An 18,993-nucleotide genomic window follows, 5' to 3' on the forward strand; every position below is an offset into this window, starting at 1 on the left:
TAAGTTATTTTCTTTTTAAAGGTGTTTTAAAGCAATTTTGGGAAGGGGATTATAGCCCTCTGTGTTTTCTGGGCTAATTCAGTCAGGAAAACCTGAGAGGGCTGTGTGGACTGCCTCCTTGGTAGTCACAGGACTACCGAGGAGGCAGTCCACACAAAGCCCATACTGCATTAGACCTGGGTCTTCAGGAAGACCTGGGTCTAATCAAGTACCTAATTAATTTGGGACAAAGCAGGGTTTGGGCCCTGTCTGGATGGGCCCTCAGTGGAAGATACTCTGAAAAGCAATATGTAAGACTGCAATGTAAGTGTATTTTTAAATAGATTACCTAAGACCAGAGCCGGCCCTAGGTATTTTTCAAGTTTAGGCAAACAAAATTTTGCCCCCCCCCCCCCCAAATCAATCACTGAAAAATAAAAGCGTTGGATAAGCGAAAATGTTGGATAATAAGGAGGGATTGAGGGAAAAGCCTATTAAACATCAAATTACATTAAGATTTTACAAATTAAGTACCAAAACATCATGTTTTACAACAAATCAACAGAAAAAGCAGTCTCGACTATACCCCGTATGTTTTGCGCCCGAAGTGACTGCTTAATTCGCCTCATTGTTGGACTGGCTCTACCTAAGACTCATCATGGCTTTTGCTTTTCAGAAAGTAGCTGAGAGCATGTGTCCAATACAGATTAAAATTATGATGCAAGTGGAAGGGATGTACCCCTTCCCTGCATACCCCAAAACATCATCTGAAACTGCTATTAAAAAGACCCAGATAATATGAAACACCTTTCCCAGAAAGATTAACCAATTCAAGGGAGAATTTGGCAGTGTTGGGAATGTAACAACACTTAGCACTGATGAGTGAAAAATGCCTCATGGTGGACAGGAGCAAACATTAGATAGCTTGAATGCATTAAAGTGTCCTCTGCCTATTCTGTCTCTTCTGTGATAAACTTATACTTTTTCTTCACATCTTCTTCCCATGAGTCCTCTCCTGATCTTTCAAAATGTACCTATTTAGTTTAGTACTCTGAGTTATGACCTGAATTCTTCTCTGATTTAGCCATGGAGTCCTCCGGCTCTTATCCCATGATGGACAGCTACTTTCGGTGGGACTCCCTGACTAAACTAAAGTGGAACCAGCAAATGCCATCACTGCAGCAACATGGGGGCTTCCCCTGTTGCATTACCAACAATGGGGGAAGCCAGGTGGTAGACACTCCCCCCCGTAGGATGCCATTAAATTTAAGTTAGGCAATGTGGGGCGTGGGGTGAACGTTTCCCCTCCACCCTCCACCAGACATTGCCAGATTTGCCACGATCCATAGCAATTCCAGCAGCCAATGTGATAAGGTCGTTTCTGTCCTTAGAATGGAGTTTCTATAATAAAGCTGAGTTTCTTTCTCCATTCCATTGATATGTCTGCGCCTTAAATCAAGGTCTCCAACTATTGTGTGAGAAAAGCTAGATTCTTAAAACATTTGCAAGGTTATACAGCAGATTAATGAGGAAGCCGAAAGCACTGACTAAGGCTTTCCAAAGGAATCCAGAAATCAGAACTGTACTTCACTAGATCTAGCATGTTTCTTTGATGTCTGCAGGCAATCCATATAAAATGGTGTCTCTGAGTCTTTCCTCAGTTTTTAGGATTTTAGGTACTATTCTAAAGTTCCAGTGTGAATAATGATGAGAAAGGATTTAATTGAAAGGAAGGATGTATCTTTTCAAAGCCTTTCCTAAAAATCAGTGTTTTATTCCTCTTGGGATTATGACTAGTTCCTTTCTGAGGTGTGTCTCCTGATGATTGCATTTCCACTTTGGCACTTAAGCATTGAAATACAAGCATAAAAATTGGCTATCAGTACTTTCTCTAGAAAGCACTGTGAAATTTAGGAGTTTCTGGAGCTGCCCCTTGTGACTCTGACATATGCTGTGTATACGGTGCCTTGTGACTTACAGAGAATGAACACAGCAATTAAATGTACATGTGCTGTGCAGAAACATTCTTAGAAGTACAGTCATCAGCTCTTCCAAAGTCTCATGTTGTGGATTCAGTTTCCTGCCTTTTCCTTATTAATATCACATGCTTCAAATCTAGATTGTATAATTGCCACTTTTCAAGACATTCCATGCAATTATAGAAAATTTTTTATTGATCAGTAATTATATCTACAGTTCATGGTTCTACATATTTCTTTTATATTATAAGCATGCACTTAAAATACAGACTTTGATGGCATTTCCAACATCTCAGACTCTGTATTATATTCAGTTCTTGTTTTATGTCCTTTACCATCTCTTCATGAAACAAAATAATTGAAAGGCTAAGGGATGAGAGCTCTAAGAGAAAAGGTGAGACATTCTTGTGACAGACCTTGGTGCTAAGTGCACAAAATGCAGCCCAGACACTTCTGCAGCCAAGGAAATAAGTCACAATGAATGCAATTAAAAACATGAAATGGTAGAATGGGATTCTGTTGCAAGAATGAAATTTGATTAGATTTGAATTGGATGGTATACCCAAAAGGGCACTTACAGAATGGTATAACCATAAAGCTCCCAGTTTTTCATGATATGCTGTTGAAATAATACCTTGCTGAATAATGGTGAGTTCTTGCCAGATACTTTAATGCTGACTTGGCTCACATTACATTTTATTACTGGCTGGGAATGTTATTTCAATAACAGAAGTATTCTTTATATGCACTGAAGCAGGATATGGAAAGACATTTTGTATTTTGCAAGCACTGATTAATAAACTGAACTGCACTATAGAAGGGGCCTGACAAAACTCTTTCCAGTCAAGGCTGAAAGAGGTCAATAATATGCTGTGTATCCAAAGCCCCAAGCATGGTTCAATACCATCATAAATGTACAAATCCATTAAAATTCCCTTTTGTCCTCTATTTTATTCTGCCCATGCAGATGTGGTATGAATAGAGTTTTTCTACATATATAATGGACCTGCCTAGTTGTGAGAAACTGTAAATAGTAACCGATCCAGCAATTGCACTTTTTAATCTATCTAAAAGCAATAACTTCAAAATCCCAGGTGGCAGCATTTTAAAAACATATTTCTGCCACAAAGTTACTGACTGCACAAAACTGAAAGAAGTTAAACTATAAGGCTGACATTAAAACATGGCTGTTAAACATTTAGTACAGTATAAGAATACTGAAGTAATGGGGAAATGGCACTTCATGGAATTGTAAAAGTATTTGAAATACATTTATCATTATGTCCTTTCATAGCAAAACTGATAAATGTTTTCATGAATGATACGATTTGGTAACTTCATGGTGGAATTCAATATATATCATCACAATTATGTCATTATATTATTATATGTGTATGACTGATTGTGGGGCTTTTCAGTTCTCACTTGTTTGTTTTTTTGTGTTGTTATAATCAATAACAAAGAAAACTAATGAAAAACAAACAAACTGAGAAACAAAATATTAGGAAGGTGCTACCTAATCAGAATATGGCACCAGGGGAGCTATATTCAGGTTTGAAAACCATCTGAAGAGCTGGCTCTTACCCTGTCAGTAATTCATTCTCTCTATTGCTTTTCCAAACCCTCTCTAATTGCTCCATGCTGTGTGGCCAAATATTTAATCTGTTTTCATTTGATTTGGCTTCAGTCTTTTCTGTACCCCTCCCCACAGGCTCCTTTCCCCTTGCAACCCTCCTACATGGAAAAACGAAGCCCAAAGGCAGCAAACTGCGAAAGCTATCCATGTGGAATGAAAAAACAACAGGAACAAAAATTATCTGCCCCACCCACCCAAAAGGAGAGACAAATAGTGCCTAACAGCATCTTACTAAAAGCAAGTCATGACTGGGCTGTTTAAAGAGGAGGAACAGAGAAGACGAAGTAAAGGTGGTCAAAAATTTTGGTTGCATATGTGTCATCACCAGACTAGCTAATATGGGCAGCATCTGTTGGATCAAATTATCAGTCTTTCCTATATTATACAATTGCAGAAGCCAAGTCAAATGAAGCAGTGTTAACTAGAGAATGTAGGCCTTTGCCCCTGTGTGATCGCAAGAAGAATTTGGCCTTGTTTTGAGTGTTTAAGAAAACAAAGAAGAGCAATGGCTAAATCTCTATGACGCTGGCCCATCGCAGGCAGAGTGGGGCATCCGAGGGCACATTATTCCGATGGATATCGTTCCCATCCAGCCTCAAGACTTGTAGTTTGGAAAAGTTCATGATGTCTACGATGGTGCAGAAACTGTTGATGGTGAATTCTGGAGAAAGAAAAAGAAAGAATGTGTCATTTATCCTCTCTAAGCTCCATTCTTTTAAATAGAAGCAACTCAGGGAAATGACATTAACATTTAATTTACAGTACAACTCCAGCAATTAGACAGTTTATGTGGAATTTGGGTTATCTTGAAGTTGTATACCCTCCAGCATTAGCACCCATCAGGTAATAGAAGAAGCAATAAATGTACAATTTAATGACAATTTGTTGGGAAGTCAGCAAATTGGCCTTTAACATCATCACGGTGAACTTGAAAATTAAGTATGGCTTGGATTACGTGCTAAGCTCTTGAGCTCTAGTTACAAAGATGGCACAATAGAAAATGATGGAAACTTAATATCTTTGATGATCTAATATTTAGGCCATTTTCACAAATAACACAGAAGTCATTCGAGTAGACCTTCCATATCCACATCCACAAATTCTGTGCCCATGGCTTGAATTTTTTCTTTATACATTTTATATAAGAGGCACCACTTTAGTTTACCATTATATATAATGGGACTTGAGAATCCATGGATTTAGGCATCCATGGGGAATCCTGGAGCCAAACCCTAACAGATCTCAAGAGCACACTGTATCTATATTGTTTATCGCTCCCATAAAGAATCACAAACATTTAACATTAGGAGCATTTTCCATCCAAAACCTTGAAGAAAAAACACGCAAGGCAGAATGAGACTGCTTTTGTGTCTGGTTAGTGTGAGTGAGATGATCTGTTTGCTTCATAAGGGAAACAAACAGGTTCTACTAAAAGTCAAGAAAATATTCAAAGAGTTATCTGTTGTTAACCAGTGTAAAATAATGCAATGAAAATGTATTCTGAGTGTTTTTCTATGTCAGGCTGTGGACCACCAGAAATTCATGAGCCCTTTGTTGGCTGCTGGATGTAGCAGCTGAACATCTTAAATGTAGCAGCTGAACATCTTAAAGGCCATGTTCATGTCACAATATTTCCTCACATTGAAATCTACTTTTTTCTCTATTTTAGACAGATAAATGGGGAAAGCATTGTTCTCATTCCTAGAAAACATGAGGTCCAGAACTTAGATCTTTTCATGGCGTAGAAGTATAGTGATATTATTTCACTTTAACTGCCATGGTAACAGCATGTGAAACCCTGTTGTTTGTAGTTTAGAGAGGTACTAGAGTTTTCTGACTGAGAAGTCTAAATGTCCTTCACTAAACTGCAAAGCTCAGGATTCTATAGAAAGGCACCTGGACAGTTAAAGTGGAATCATAGTGTTATAACTGTGTAATCTGAAAGGCTGTTAACTTCCTAGTAGTAGAGAGCCAACACAGATCACTGGACCAGCAAATACAACACTGTATCATAGGGCCCTTCCACACATGCATTATAACCCAAATTAAATCAGGTTAAAAGGGGGGGGGGGGTGACTAAACAATGCTTAGCCAAAATGCAGGAGGAATCGGGTTAAAGGCTGGAAAACATCTGTTTAAAGGTTGCCCTTTAAAACTCATTCTTCCTGAGAAACACACATATTCCATGCCTGTATATCGCTGTGTTTTCCTTCCCTTTCCCCTCTCTGGACTCCCTCCTGCCTCCCATTTCCCTCTCAACGAAGGAAACCTTCCATGTAGGTCTGGAGCCGTTATCTCTCTATCTCTAACAGAAGATCCAACAGGGGGTCCAGGAGGAGAAATCCCCCCTCCCCCACCCAAAGCCCTCCTTAGGCTCTTTCAAAGAAGAGGGGGGGGGGAATGGAGGGAGGGAAGCTTCAGGCTTTGTCTGAGTCTTAGTAAGTGCAGGGGAAAATGGAGGGAGTGGAAGGGGAGGCTGGAAGTGCCCATGCCTACCCCTGCTGATCTTGGATCAGCAGGGGTGAGTATCTGGACATCACTCTTGCAAAACCATTAGGTTTAGGTCAGCTAAATCCCAATTAGGTTCATCCATCCCAAGATGAAGTAGAATTTAAAATCCCAATTTCTATTGGATTTTTTTTTGTCTATCTGGAAGGGCCCTGTGAAGAAGTGTATAATTATATTTTGTTTATAGATAATATGTGTATTTGATTTTGTTTAAACAGTCAGGTTTGGCTATGTTTAAAATGGTGAGTATTTGAATTGGCAATATGTATGGGGGAAGGTAGCCATCTTAGAATGCTAGAGCAGGTTACCATAGTGACAGGGGCGGAGCCAACCGCCGCCTGGAAAGGAGAAGGGGGAATATTTTAAAACCCAGCAGTCTGTGATTTCCTAGTCACAGGGAAGGATCTGATTCTTGTGTGGAGAATCAGGCTGGCTTAAATAGGAAGATTTGAGTCAGATTTAGGTTGGACCAGACTAGGCAAGTTAGGTGATTTGTCTAGGGTCTTTTATAGAGCCTGTGGATTAGGGAGAATTAATCCCAGGGGATCCAGTAGGATCAGGGTTTAGTGTAATCCAGAGAAAGAAGTATTTTTGAAAGTTTAACCACCTCATAACTGTTTGTAACCATTAAGCGAAGTGCCTTTACCAAGTTATCTGAAACCATCAAGCTCTGTACCTGCAATAAACTTGTTTTGATTTTATTCCAACTAAGCCTCTGTCATACTCTTAAATTAAGTTAAGTAACATCAACACCTGAAGTGGAACAAGAAAGAGAAAGCTTATAAGAACCAGTACCATCTGCCTGACGTCTCTCCATTGGTGGCAGCGAGGAAGAAGATAGTCAACTAAATAATTAATTAACATCATCTCTCATAAAACATCTTTATTAAGTGGTAGTATCTGTGTGTGTGAGCGTGTGGGATTTAAAAGGGTTCCATCTCGGCCACACATTCCTCTGTCACCTCACCTCCCCACATAAATTGGTGGCAGCGGTGGGATTCTAAAAGGGATTCCATTCCTCTGCCACATCAAGTTCCTTACAGGCCCTTAATGTAAATCTATCTTCTAGTTGTGTCCAGGATTAGCTCTAACAGCAGAGTCTTTTATGTCACATGCCACCTGCACATGAGCATACTACAGAGCCTGTGGAAGTTAAAAGGTGTTCATATTATTACTTACAATGCTGTATGTCAAGAAAATGCAATATATAAAATATAATTTATGAACAAAGGATTCCCCATGGTTACAAAGCCATACAGACTGTAGTAACATGTTCATTATGGACTGAGGTTGTCCATTATAGACTTCACATGCATGAAGAACATAGGGAGAACCTTTAGAGAAGAAAGATGCTGGAACTGGCTTGGCATAGTTATGTGAGGGAGTGGGCAAAATGAGGGTACTGAACCTACAAATTAGAATTCTACCATCCCTGTGAATCCCAAATGTCTCACATTGCAGAGAGTTTGACACTAAATACCATTCGCACGTAGAACTCTTCGTCAGCTTGGTGTGACCCTTTCTCTGTCATTTTCATTGTCCATTGGGGTGGCAGAAGGGAGACAGTGCTTTCACTTTACACCCTTAGCTGTACATAGGTACTTGTGTCCTGTCTCCTACTACCCACACTAAGTAATAATACTAGTCTATTCTCACCTGGAATATACTCCCCATGGTTCTAGGCACCACAATTCAAGAAGGATACTGACAAATTGGAACATGTACAGAGAGGGGAATCCAACATGGTTAAAGCTCTGGAAGCCAAGCCCTATGAGGATCAGCAGAAGGAGCAGGGTATGTTTAGTTTGGAGAAGAGAAGACTTAAGGGGACACAATAGCCATGTTTGAATATTTGAAAGGATGTCACATTGAGAAGGGGGCAGGCTTGTTTTCTGCTGTGCTGGAGACTATGCACAGGAGCAATGGATTCAAACTGCAGGAAAAGAGATTCCACCTAAACACTGGGAAAAACATCCTGATATTAAGAGCTATTTGACAGTGGAATACATGTCCTGGGAGTATAGTAAAGCATCCTTCTCTGGAGGTTGCAAACAGAGGCTGGATGGCCATCTGTCAGGAGTGCTTTGTGCATGGCAGGCATTGGACAGGATGGCCCTTGTGTTTTCTTCCAACTCTGTAATTCACACAGATTCAATCAACCATTCCAATATTTCCAATGAACTCTGGAAAACCTCAAAGATTGTGAGAGATGTGGAACCAGGATCCCGAGGGTGTGTTGTGTCACTGCAATGATTTCTTGAGCCGCCAGAGGGAAACCAATATCCAGAACTTGCAGCACATTGAGAATTTTGTTCTAAGAGCAGCTGCTCTTGAACAGCTGCTCCTGGTTTAAAAGCTGGGAAGATATTATGTGGGCATACAATGGCAATATTGTGGTGGGAAAAATCAGGACTGTAATGGTCTTCCCCACATTGCCAAGGGAAGAAGCAGGCAGCTGAATACATCAGGGAAACTCACATGATGGTATTGCTAGAAATCTTTTTCTATTGAAAACAGAATTCAGAGTCAAGCCTGATACTTGAGAAAAAGAACAAGGGTTATAAAGTATTACTGTGCTAGATCAAACCATGATTTTATATGGAGGCATTCTACCTTCCATGAGCATCCAACCTGATATGTCCCAAAGAGAATCCCAAGCCTAGGTGATCTGTTCTTGTTTGATTGTTTAAAACATCCCCTCTTAGGACACGTGACTGTCTTTTGGCTAACATTTAGAAATCCTTTTGACTAAAGCCAGAGTGGTGTAGTGGTTTGAGTGCTAGACTACAGGACTGAATCCCTACACAGGAAAATCCAAGAAAATCCTTGGAAAAACATCTTGCTCTACTAGCCATTGCAACATGTTATGGCAATACATTCAATACATTGATTTAATGTGTCCAGTTTTCTTCATCTGGGCCCAACCTTGATGAAGAAAAAAAAAGGGGATTGTGGCAAGACATTCTTTCTAAACCTTCCTCCCTCTAGTTTCTAGAAATGATGAAATCATTAAGATATAATGATGAGATTTGGCATGATGATAATGAAGATTTTATACCATTCCCCTCCTGCCCGAATTCAGAGCAAGGTACAAAATTTGAATAAATAATGCCATTGCAGTTGGGAAAAAAGCTATTTGGAAGAAGAGCACTAAATATAAACTTCAAGACATAGTTGGCTAGCTAAATCTGATCTTCTCCATAATGTCTTCACTGAAGTAGTGCCAAAATACCAAACTGGAACTATATTAAAAATGAACAGGGAGGGAAGAACTGAAGAGATGTGGGTGGCCATCAAGCAAATGGTCCATGAGGTAGAGCAGAAAGTGGCAGGTGCTTCATTGTCCAACAGAGCTTGAAATACTTCCTTTGGAGACAACAGTTTTTGCAATCCTCTAGCTAATCTGGCTGCTGGCCATTCTGCCTTGGGAATTTTGAATGTTGTAAATTTTAAAATGTCTCCAAACTCAGGTCAAGAATGTTAGTTGTCTCAGAGGATGGCAAATGCAGATTCCCTTTCAACAAGTCTTGCTGATCCTAAGGTGATAAGTTCATCTTAATATCAAGATCAGTTGGAAATGACTCTAAGGCACACAATGTTAATTTAGCTCTAGCTTCCTAAATCCCTGTCCCCTCTCTTAGTCACTGTCTCCTTCTACATATACAGAACTAATTAAAGTTTGACTGTGAATGTCTTTCAGATCTTCAAATGAAAAAGACATTGAGAAAGACAAATGAATATTATTCATCTGAGATACAGCTCTGAAGATGGTTTTATGCCTAACAGATGAAGTCAACATTATCTTAAAAGCTAGCAGCAACCAATTCTGTATATAAAACTAACTCAGCTACTGAGCCTTGTTGCTCTGCAGCATTCCTCATTTACTATGAGGAAAGAAAGCAAAAGCCTTCTGAAAAACTCGTTATAAAAACTTTAAAGGTCAGCGGCAAAGCTGCTTGAAAAACAAGTGAATAAATAAAAGAGAAACTAAAAAAGGTGGTTTAACTTCTTCGCTGTTATAAAGAGCCAGACACAGATTTGAAACAAAATGTTGAGATTCTCTGAATACTTGTCAGACTGTGCCTCTCTTCTGTATGGGGATAGAAGTGGCATCACTAATGGCGAATTGATAGTGGTGCAGAGACATTTGACTTGCTGCTCAGTACAGCTGCATGCAGTCTCAACGGTGGTAAAAACTCACTTTGATGGTCAGTGTTGAACAGGATTGCATAACAAACATAATTTGACATCATTGGATTTCTACAGGTACACAGTGGAAATGTTAGTATTGCGAATTTTCCAGCTTGGCAAAGCATGTAAACTTTTTCAGGCATGGTAGCCATGTTTAACTATTTGAAAAGGTGTCAAATTGAGGGGGGAAGGGGGGAAGTTTGTTTTCTGGACATGTATAGTACCCTAGATTGCTCCCTAATGAAAATAATGTTGTTAGTTTTGGTCCAGCTCTCTAATCTAGTCAGGTCATTTAAGATTATGTTCCTATCTTCTGAAGTATTAGCTATCCCTCTCAATTTGGTGTCATGAAAATTTGATAAGCATGCCCTCTATTCTATTGTCTACATCATTGATAAAGATGTAGAAATAGCACTTGGCTCAGGACATAACCTTGTGTCGCCCCACTGGACATTTCTCTCCAGGATGAGGAGGAGCCATTGGTAAAAACACTTTTGGATTCAGCCAGTCAACCAACTCCCAGCCCATCTAATAGTTGCATTGTCTAGTGCATATTTTATTAGCTTCTTTGTGGGGATATCATAGGGGACATTGTCAAAGGCTTTACTGAAATTAAAATATACTACATTCACAGCATTCCCTTCATCTACCCTTCATCTATCTAATGTGGCAAACCTATGAATTTGGGATTAAATCCCTTTGCAATCCTTGTATCAGAACACACACACATAGCAGTACTTTTGAAAAACTACAATAAAACTAACTGATTATGAAGTTCCAGTGGCATGGTCTGTCAACTGCTAGGTTCTCTTTCTCTAACTTGAATCCTTCCATAGATGATAGAAATATACATCTGAGCTATAGCCCAACATGTATGCTGGGCACAAGTTTAGGGAAGGCTATGTAATATTGACCAAAGAGAATCAATTTGATATGGCAAGATAATTTTCAATTCAAACCAAAAATAAGAAACAGTCTTTAGTTTTTTGCCTTTATATTTTCTTTCTCTCTATGCCATTACTTCCTGAGTAATTGAGCATAATCTCTGTGTATATGTCAGAATATGGCTATTCACTGTGTTTTTCTTGTTTTATGATTCCCCACCCTGCTCAGATACTCATTTTTCCTTGAAACATGTTGTACCCACAATGGCTGGCACCAGGCTGTACAATAATATTATTACTAAGTATAAAGAAAGCAGCAATAAGCTCCATCTAAAACAAAATTGCCATTTGGCAATAAAAACATCCAATGTTCTTTCTTCAAGTATATTATGCAACATACATAGAGAGAAGAGAATACTGAGACAAATTCAGGTCATGTGTATGGCTATGATATTTTGAGATGCAGTGTCAAAAAAGTACAATTTCTAAGTACCGTAAATACACTCTTCTTTTTATTCTTATCTAGCAATTATCCCTGTCCCTAGGAAAGGTCCTTACCATAGAAAAAGTCACATAATTCTTCTCGTTCCACACCTGACCTTCCCTGGCCTTTTATCTATGTCTTTTGAGCCACGCCATTCCTTAGGGCACAACTAAATTGAAAACTTAATCTGAAGGTGACCAGGATCAGCTCCATGTTGACCAAATGCTGCTTGAAGCTCATCCAGGGCAAAATCATAGAATGACAGAGTTGGGACCACCCAGTCCAATCCCAATTCTGCCATGCAGGAATCAAAGAACCCAGACTGATGGCCATTCAGCCTCTACTTTGAAAGCTCCAGAGAAGGAGATTTGACTACACTCGGAGGTAGCATATTTCTTAATGGGGCCTTTCCCCATGATAACCAAAGTCACAGGATATGCTGAATTCTGGTATCCCATGAATTCAAATATCCCATGACTTTTGGTCTATGTAAACAGTTGGGCCGATTCTGAGATGGCACTGGATGCAACTGTTTAAACTGCCATTCAGTGGTTTCTGGACCTGGGCAGCCCAGGGACATGGAATGGCAATTCCTATCCCTCACATTCCCCATGTTGCGGTGGTCTCTGGGTGCAATATGGGTCCTGCCAATTGGCTGTTGCCTGCAGTGATATTGACCAGGATGACAGGGTGATCAGGGGAGGGAGAAGAAGGAAAAGAGGGAACAACTCCTCCTTTCCCTGCTTTCCCCTCTCTTGTTGTCCTTGCCAGTGTACTTTAGGCAACAACTGATTGGCAGGATCTGTGTCATGCCTCGAGACTGCCGTGACACAGAATGATAGGGAATTGTATGGATTGAGATCTGGCAGTATTGAACTGCCTTTGGTGCCACTGAGTGATTGGGATTCTCTCTCTCATCTGCAGTGATTGGGAGTGGTGGCAGCTGTGAAAACCACCCTGCGGTAAATCTGGTGTACACCACGACAAATCGACCCCAGGATAATGGGTGTAGATCTTCTAGTGTAGATCTGATTCCTTCATAACAGGTGTGCTACATCCCCAGTGACACTTCTCACCTTATCCACTTTGCCTATTTTTTCCCTCCTTTTCTCCTGCCTTGAATCTGCTAGAACATGTAAGTTTGGAAAGGAGAGTGAGCTTACATATTTGACACATGAAGTCAAAGACAAAAAAGAACAAAACTCACTTTCTTTTTGGTATTAATTTCTCCATTTTTTGTGCTTTAAGTTCTGCATATTATTTTTAAATGTAATTACATTATATTCCAAAATGATTAGTTGCTATTAAAATTACGCATAGAAAGTAATTCGTTAGTAGTCCATTTCCAAAGGTACCTGAATACTTTCATTATTTTTAAAAAATCTGAGTTGTGCAAGCCATTCACATGTGGTTTTGAGCACATACATGTCCATATAAAAATATTAATGGGCAGAGAGAGGAAATCAATACTAGGCATAAATACCATTAAAAACTTTAAAAATGACTAAAAATTCAGCCCCTTTCTGCAGAACCAGTTTCTCAAAGAGAATGTAGCTGAATGAAGTACATGGAATAGGTTTTTAAATATATTTGTTTGCATCACTGTGGACTTTACTGAAAAGCAACTAATTGCTCAGAAAATGAGTAGCATCAATGTCTTTTGAAAACAATTGCTTAACATTTTTACTCAGAAGGAACAATGGGTAGTAAAACAATAGAAAAATCCAGTTTATGCACATCTATTCAGAAGCAAAACACACTGCTTTCTTCAGGAGTTAGCATAGACAGCAAATTCTGAGAGAATCCACATCCCTGTATTTTGCATCTTTCTCCTCTTCTAGCAAGAAAACTTATTGCACATAGAAGGAATGTAAATCAGATGCCTGATAGCAAGTTATAATAGTTATACTGTAGAAGGAATAAAGAAATCTTGATTTAAGTTAAGAATGTGTAACTTAAATATAACTTATTATTGAAAACAGAATACACAACCAGTTATTTATTTGTTAGTGCAGTCATTACTAGTAAGAAGTCACTTACAAGCTTAAAACAATAACACTGACTTTCAAAATATCTAAAAGAGTCTAGTTTATGAGTGAGGAAAATGCCTTAGGGCATGCAATTCCTAAAGATTATTTTATAGCCTTTGGTCCCCTCCAGACTACCAGGAACCCCTTCGTTGCTGTCAAAAAGATATAATTTTTCTATCCTGGAAGCTTAATGTGAAAAGACCCTCTTCTTATCATTACAAAATGACCCACACACTCACAAGATATTCTTTTCCAGTGCCACTCATAAGAGCTTATTAGCCAGAATGATGTTGCTCACCATTTATTCTGTTCCCTTGGAGGTAGAGATTCTCCAGACTAGTACTGACTCGCGGTATCTTCTGAAGCCTGTTGTAAGAGAGATCCAATTCCAAGAGGCTGCTGGCATTGAAAGCATTGGGGGCAAGTCCTTCACTTGTCAGGCTGTTGTGAGACATCCTTACGTAGAGCAATTTAGGAGAGATCTTGAAATAATCATCAGGAATAGTGTTTATGTGGTTATGCTCTAGATAGAGTTGCTCCAAGGAACTGGGAAGGCCATCAGGGACTCTCCTAAGTTGGTTATAGCTTAGGTCTGCAAGAATCAGAGACTTCAACCCCTTGAGGTTAGCTCCAATTTCATGGATCTGATTGTGGCTGAGATAGAGGGCAGTGAGGTTCTCCAAGCCTTCAAGAGCATTGGATGGAACCTTGGAAATCTGATTATATGCCAGGTGAAGTTCTCGTAGTGACCGTGGGAGTGGAGTAGGCATTTTGGTCAGGTTGTTATGGTCAAGGTACAATCTTTCTAGATTCTTGAGCTTAGCAAAGACCCTCTTCCCCATCTTCTCACTGGTGATTTGGTTGCTATGTAATGCAAGCCACTCCAGGTTGGTAGCATTATCAAAAGCTCCCTCTTGGATAGCTGTAATTTGGTTGTTCTGGAAGTAAGCGTATTTCATCCTGGAAGGCACGAAAGGAAGGTATCTGAGATTGCGAGCATCGCAGTACAAAGCAGAAGAGAAGTTAGGAGGGCATTCACATTCTTGGGGGCATTCTCTGGATACAGGTGGTTCAGGGACAGGCTCACCGACAGAGGACTCAGCTGGTGCATAGGAGTAGGAAGAGTAGGGGGGAATCTCATCTTCATAATATGGTGAGTAGCTGTAAGATGAAGACTGGCTGCGTAAATATTGTTGCAACCAGAAGATGTCATCATATTGATCATCATACTGGCTGAAGCCCACCCTGCAGAGACCAGCGATAATAAGAACAGAAACCCAGTGCATTATGCCACAAACTTCACGGCAGCCTATAAAGGGACAACCAAAAGAGATTAAATTGAGAATACACAAATAAACAGCCATTGCAAATATACATTTAGGTTTATGTCAAGTATTTATGATTTGCATGGATTTCCTGGCAGAGCAGATGTGATCAACAGGGTAAAGTGGCAATGTATTTATTTATTTTGTACATTAATTTTCTGTCTTTGTTTCTGTAAACTAACAGTGGTATACATGTTTCTCTTCTTTCCCAATGTAGCAACATAACTACTCAGGTAAGTCAGACTAAAAAGAGGGAGCAACACTGTCCAGTTTCATGGTGTAGTGAGAACATGAAATTGGATCACTTAGCCTTTCCTGTCATACTTTATGCATATGGGTGTTAGGGCTCTATGTTGAATGCTATGCTCATCTTTCCAAGAAGTCCAGGTCCTAAAAAATCAGACGGAAGCTTTATTCTCAATGTACTAACATAATACATGTCCATGTTCACCATCTCGCATGCTCATTTACCATCTTGCACCTGAATTCTGATTCTGAGTTTGGAGATTTTTATTTACACTATTGTTGAGGAAGGAAGAAAATGTATCATGAATAATCCAAGGAAGAATGACAATGCATGAAAGGCCAGATACAGATTCATCTCCCATAATTCCTCAGCCAACATGGACACTAGCTATATTGGTTCAGGGATTCTGGGAGTTGTACGTCAGGACATCAAATTTTTATTCCCAACTGAAGTGGCTCCAGTGAACCAATGGAAACTGGGTAAAGTCAACTGCTATGAAAATTCAATTGAATCAATTCATTACTCTGAGCAGAGTAAAAATGAAATACATGATCATTTCTTAGGTTTATATTACATATGATGAAAACAACCCTGTAACTCTCATTATGTACCAATTATATAATGATAGGGTTGGGAATTCTGCAGCACTCCAGAAATTGCTGAGCCACATCTCCCAGTATTTGATACCACTGACTATGTTAGTCAGGGCAACTGGAGGACTGCACAGTTCTCACTTTAAAACAAAAGTTGGCTGTACGAGGTTATGTTCCTGTACATCTATTTTTGCCTCAAGGATAGACCACTCTTATGGCTGTAGCCATTTTGTCCTTGCAAAATGCCTCAGGGTTGGGGCAGTTTTCATTAAAGGGATGGGGGAGGTGGGAATGCTTACTGCTTAACATCTACTAAATTTAGCTAACTTTGCAAGCTTAGACTTGGTGTCCAGCAGATACCAGTGCTGAATGTCTCTATTTGAGTCTTCCCATTTTCCTTCCCATATTTGCAAAGTTAGTTACATTTATTGTCTTCTAAGCACTATGCAACAATATCTTTACTTATCAATAAATTTGTAACCTCATCAGCAACTATAACAGCATGTTATTTAATTGTTTACTTGATGCAGATTCCATCTCATCAAGCTGAATTTTTGAGTAATGTTACCAACACAAATAACAAAGTAGAAACATTGGCATACAGAAGACAACAGTAGCCACAGAATGTTTTAAAAAGCAGAATTAATGTACAGAAACTGAATACTCCAGAAGCCACAAACCACATTAAAAATCCTAGACAAATAAAACTCGGTTGACACTTATAAAATGCAGGGGCAAGGCATAATGATCTTACAGAGGTCATTAGAAATAAATAACAAAACTTGTGAAAGTTGCTCACAGGCCCCTTCTACCCTACCATATAAAATCCAGGTTATTTGCTTTGAATTGGATTATATGGCAATGTAGACTCATATAATTCAGTTCAAAGCAGATAATGTGGATTATCTGATTTGATAATCTGGATTATACGGCACTGTAGAAGGGGCCTCAATATTCCCCAGCCAATATAGCAAATAGCCATTGAGAATCTGAGTTCACAAAAATAACTCTTCCAAACTGAGACAGATCATCCAGTCGCGAATCACCTCCCTCCTCCCTCCATCAGCAGGATTTGTAGGAAGGCTCTACTGATGACCTGTCATACTGGGTAAGAATTGATAGTTCTCAGGATTTATTTTATTAAGCACAGTATGCAGTATTTTATCAAGGACTTAAGCACTAAGAATGCTTTCATGATGCCATGAAAATCTCACTGACTGCCATCCAGAAGAAGCAATAATTGCATCCTGTGTGGCTGTGGTGGCTGATTATTTAGTCTGATTAGCAAATATGTGAAGTGCCAGTCAACATTAAGGCAGGCGGCCAACAGTTTGCAACGTGCCATACACCACCAGCAAGACTTTTTAAAATAGCTCACATACTTGCTAAGATCAAAGTTGCTTTGTGAATAATGTTCAAATGGGAAAAATAATGAGTAAACCTGTATTCTATACATATTTTTTCTGTAATAGCTTGAGAGCTGCACTAGGTTCAAGTTTCTGTTGAGCAGAAATCACTTGGAGGAACTTAGGTAAAGAAGAAGAAGAAGAAGACATTGTAATTCTCCTATACATAAATCTTGCTAAGAAAATGCCATGAGGAATTGTCATATGTGAATGTGAACTTGAAGGCACACAACCACCATCACTGAAATTAAGAAAAATCACTGCAGAGAAGACATATATGCACTTGCAACAATACAGGACAGGAACAAAACCCATTACACTTTTAATGAGAGCTTGGAAAAGCTACTTTTCTGAAACACAGCCCCCACTCCCAGAATCCCCCAGTTGACTCCTCTCTGGAATCATGAGGAGACACAAATCCCCCTTCCCAGGATGATGTAAGCTATGTGAAATTAAATGTCAGTGTGAAAACATATTAAAATGAAAAGGCCACAAAATCATAAGGGCAACATAAAACTTTTATCACTTATCTGAAAATGTGGGGGAAATAAAACATAATTTGTCGAAGGCTGGAAGAACAATAATTTAAGTGGCCAAGTGAATGGGATTTTTTTTCCATGGTGGTGGGAGATTTGACAGGGTGGAACTCCATTAAAGGCGAAAGAATCTTAATTGAATCAGTTTCCATCATTCCAAGAAAAGGGGCAAATATCCTAAGAATCACCTCTTAATCTAACCAGCATTGATAAAAAGATTTTGGTTCTTAAGTGTTTTGCATTTTCAGTTTGGTTGTTACGTGGCCTAATCCTTGGTATTATCTCAGTGTGAGGCAAGAATAGGCAAACACAATGGATTAGGGGAAGCATCAGTATTCTCCCAGAGAAACTTTGCAGATTGCCAGAGAACAAAAACAAAACAAACCATAAAAATCCACTTCTGGTTTTGAGAAAAATCTAATTTTTAAACAGTAATAGTGGTGTTTATCATTTATTGTGAATTGCTGCTCGTTTCAAAATGGGCAATAGATCCTTTCTGGATGAAAAATTGTTAGTCTGGGGAATATAGAGGGCCACAAAAAGAGTTTGGGGGCATATTTTGCCCACTTTGTCTATGTAAACATACCCCAGTTAACATAATATCTAACAAAAGAAGCTCTTTTTTTTACAAAGTTGTCCTAGGTTGTCCAATTCCCCCTTTTTTCTTTAATTTCTGTTTACCTGGAGATTTTTAACAGGATAGGTATTAGGAGGACTGTAAAGAAAGACTGGAGAAATCCAGACTTCCAGTGATGGGTTACAGTGCCACGCCATATCTGCAGTCAACAATGCAGCCAGGAAAGAATGGGATTCTGCTCTAGTTGATGCTACTGTACTTGTGTATACCTGCCTGCAACAGACAAGATAAGCAGTAAGCTGTCTCTAGAATTTCTTACTAAGCATTCATGTATGGGGAAAAAAGGATAAAAATGAAAAGCATATTAGCCTGTCTCACCTTCAGTGTGTGTGTATTTTATACTTAAAAACCCAAACACTAGGGCTGTGCAATATTATTGTTAGTCCCCAAAAGTCGGATCAAATTAGTTAAATTCGTACTTACAATGTGATATCCGACATGAGGATGTGGTCTGTGCTAAAAAACTTAAGAATCAAAACTTACCCAATACTTTTTCGTTTGAATTTTGTAAACCTCAGAAGCCTCCCAAAGTCAGTTTTATTTTCAGCGCAAGCAAGC

General features: G+C 39.2%; 1 protein-coding gene across 3 annotated transcripts in view; it reads right to left on the minus strand.

Annotated features, from left to right (window-relative positions):
- Window positions 1–2,130: 2,130 nt before the first annotated feature.
- The window catches only part of fmod (fibromodulin), a 128,007-nt gene continuing 111,144 nt past the window's right edge, over window positions 2,131–18,993 (minus strand). For all 3 annotated transcript variants that reach the window (XM_062978506.1, XM_003220320.4, XM_008109676.3), the window contains exons 2-3: window positions 13,990–15,000; window positions 2,131–4,255 (exon numbers count right to left, since the gene is read on the minus strand). In XM_062978506.1, the coding sequence (XP_062834576.1) occupies window positions 4,104–4,255; window positions 13,990–14,977 (1,140 nt within the window). In that variant the 5' untranslated portion in view covers window positions 14,978–15,000 and the 3' untranslated portion in view covers window positions 2,131–4,103. The remainder of the gene's footprint in view (window positions 4,256–13,989; window positions 15,001–18,993) is intronic.

This window comes from Anolis carolinensis, chromosome 4 (assembly GCF_035594765.1).
Source record: "Anolis carolinensis isolate JA03-04 chromosome 4, rAnoCar3.1.pri, whole genome shotgun sequence".
Taxonomy (NCBI): domain Eukaryota; kingdom Metazoa; phylum Chordata; class Lepidosauria; order Squamata; family Dactyloidae; genus Anolis; species Anolis carolinensis.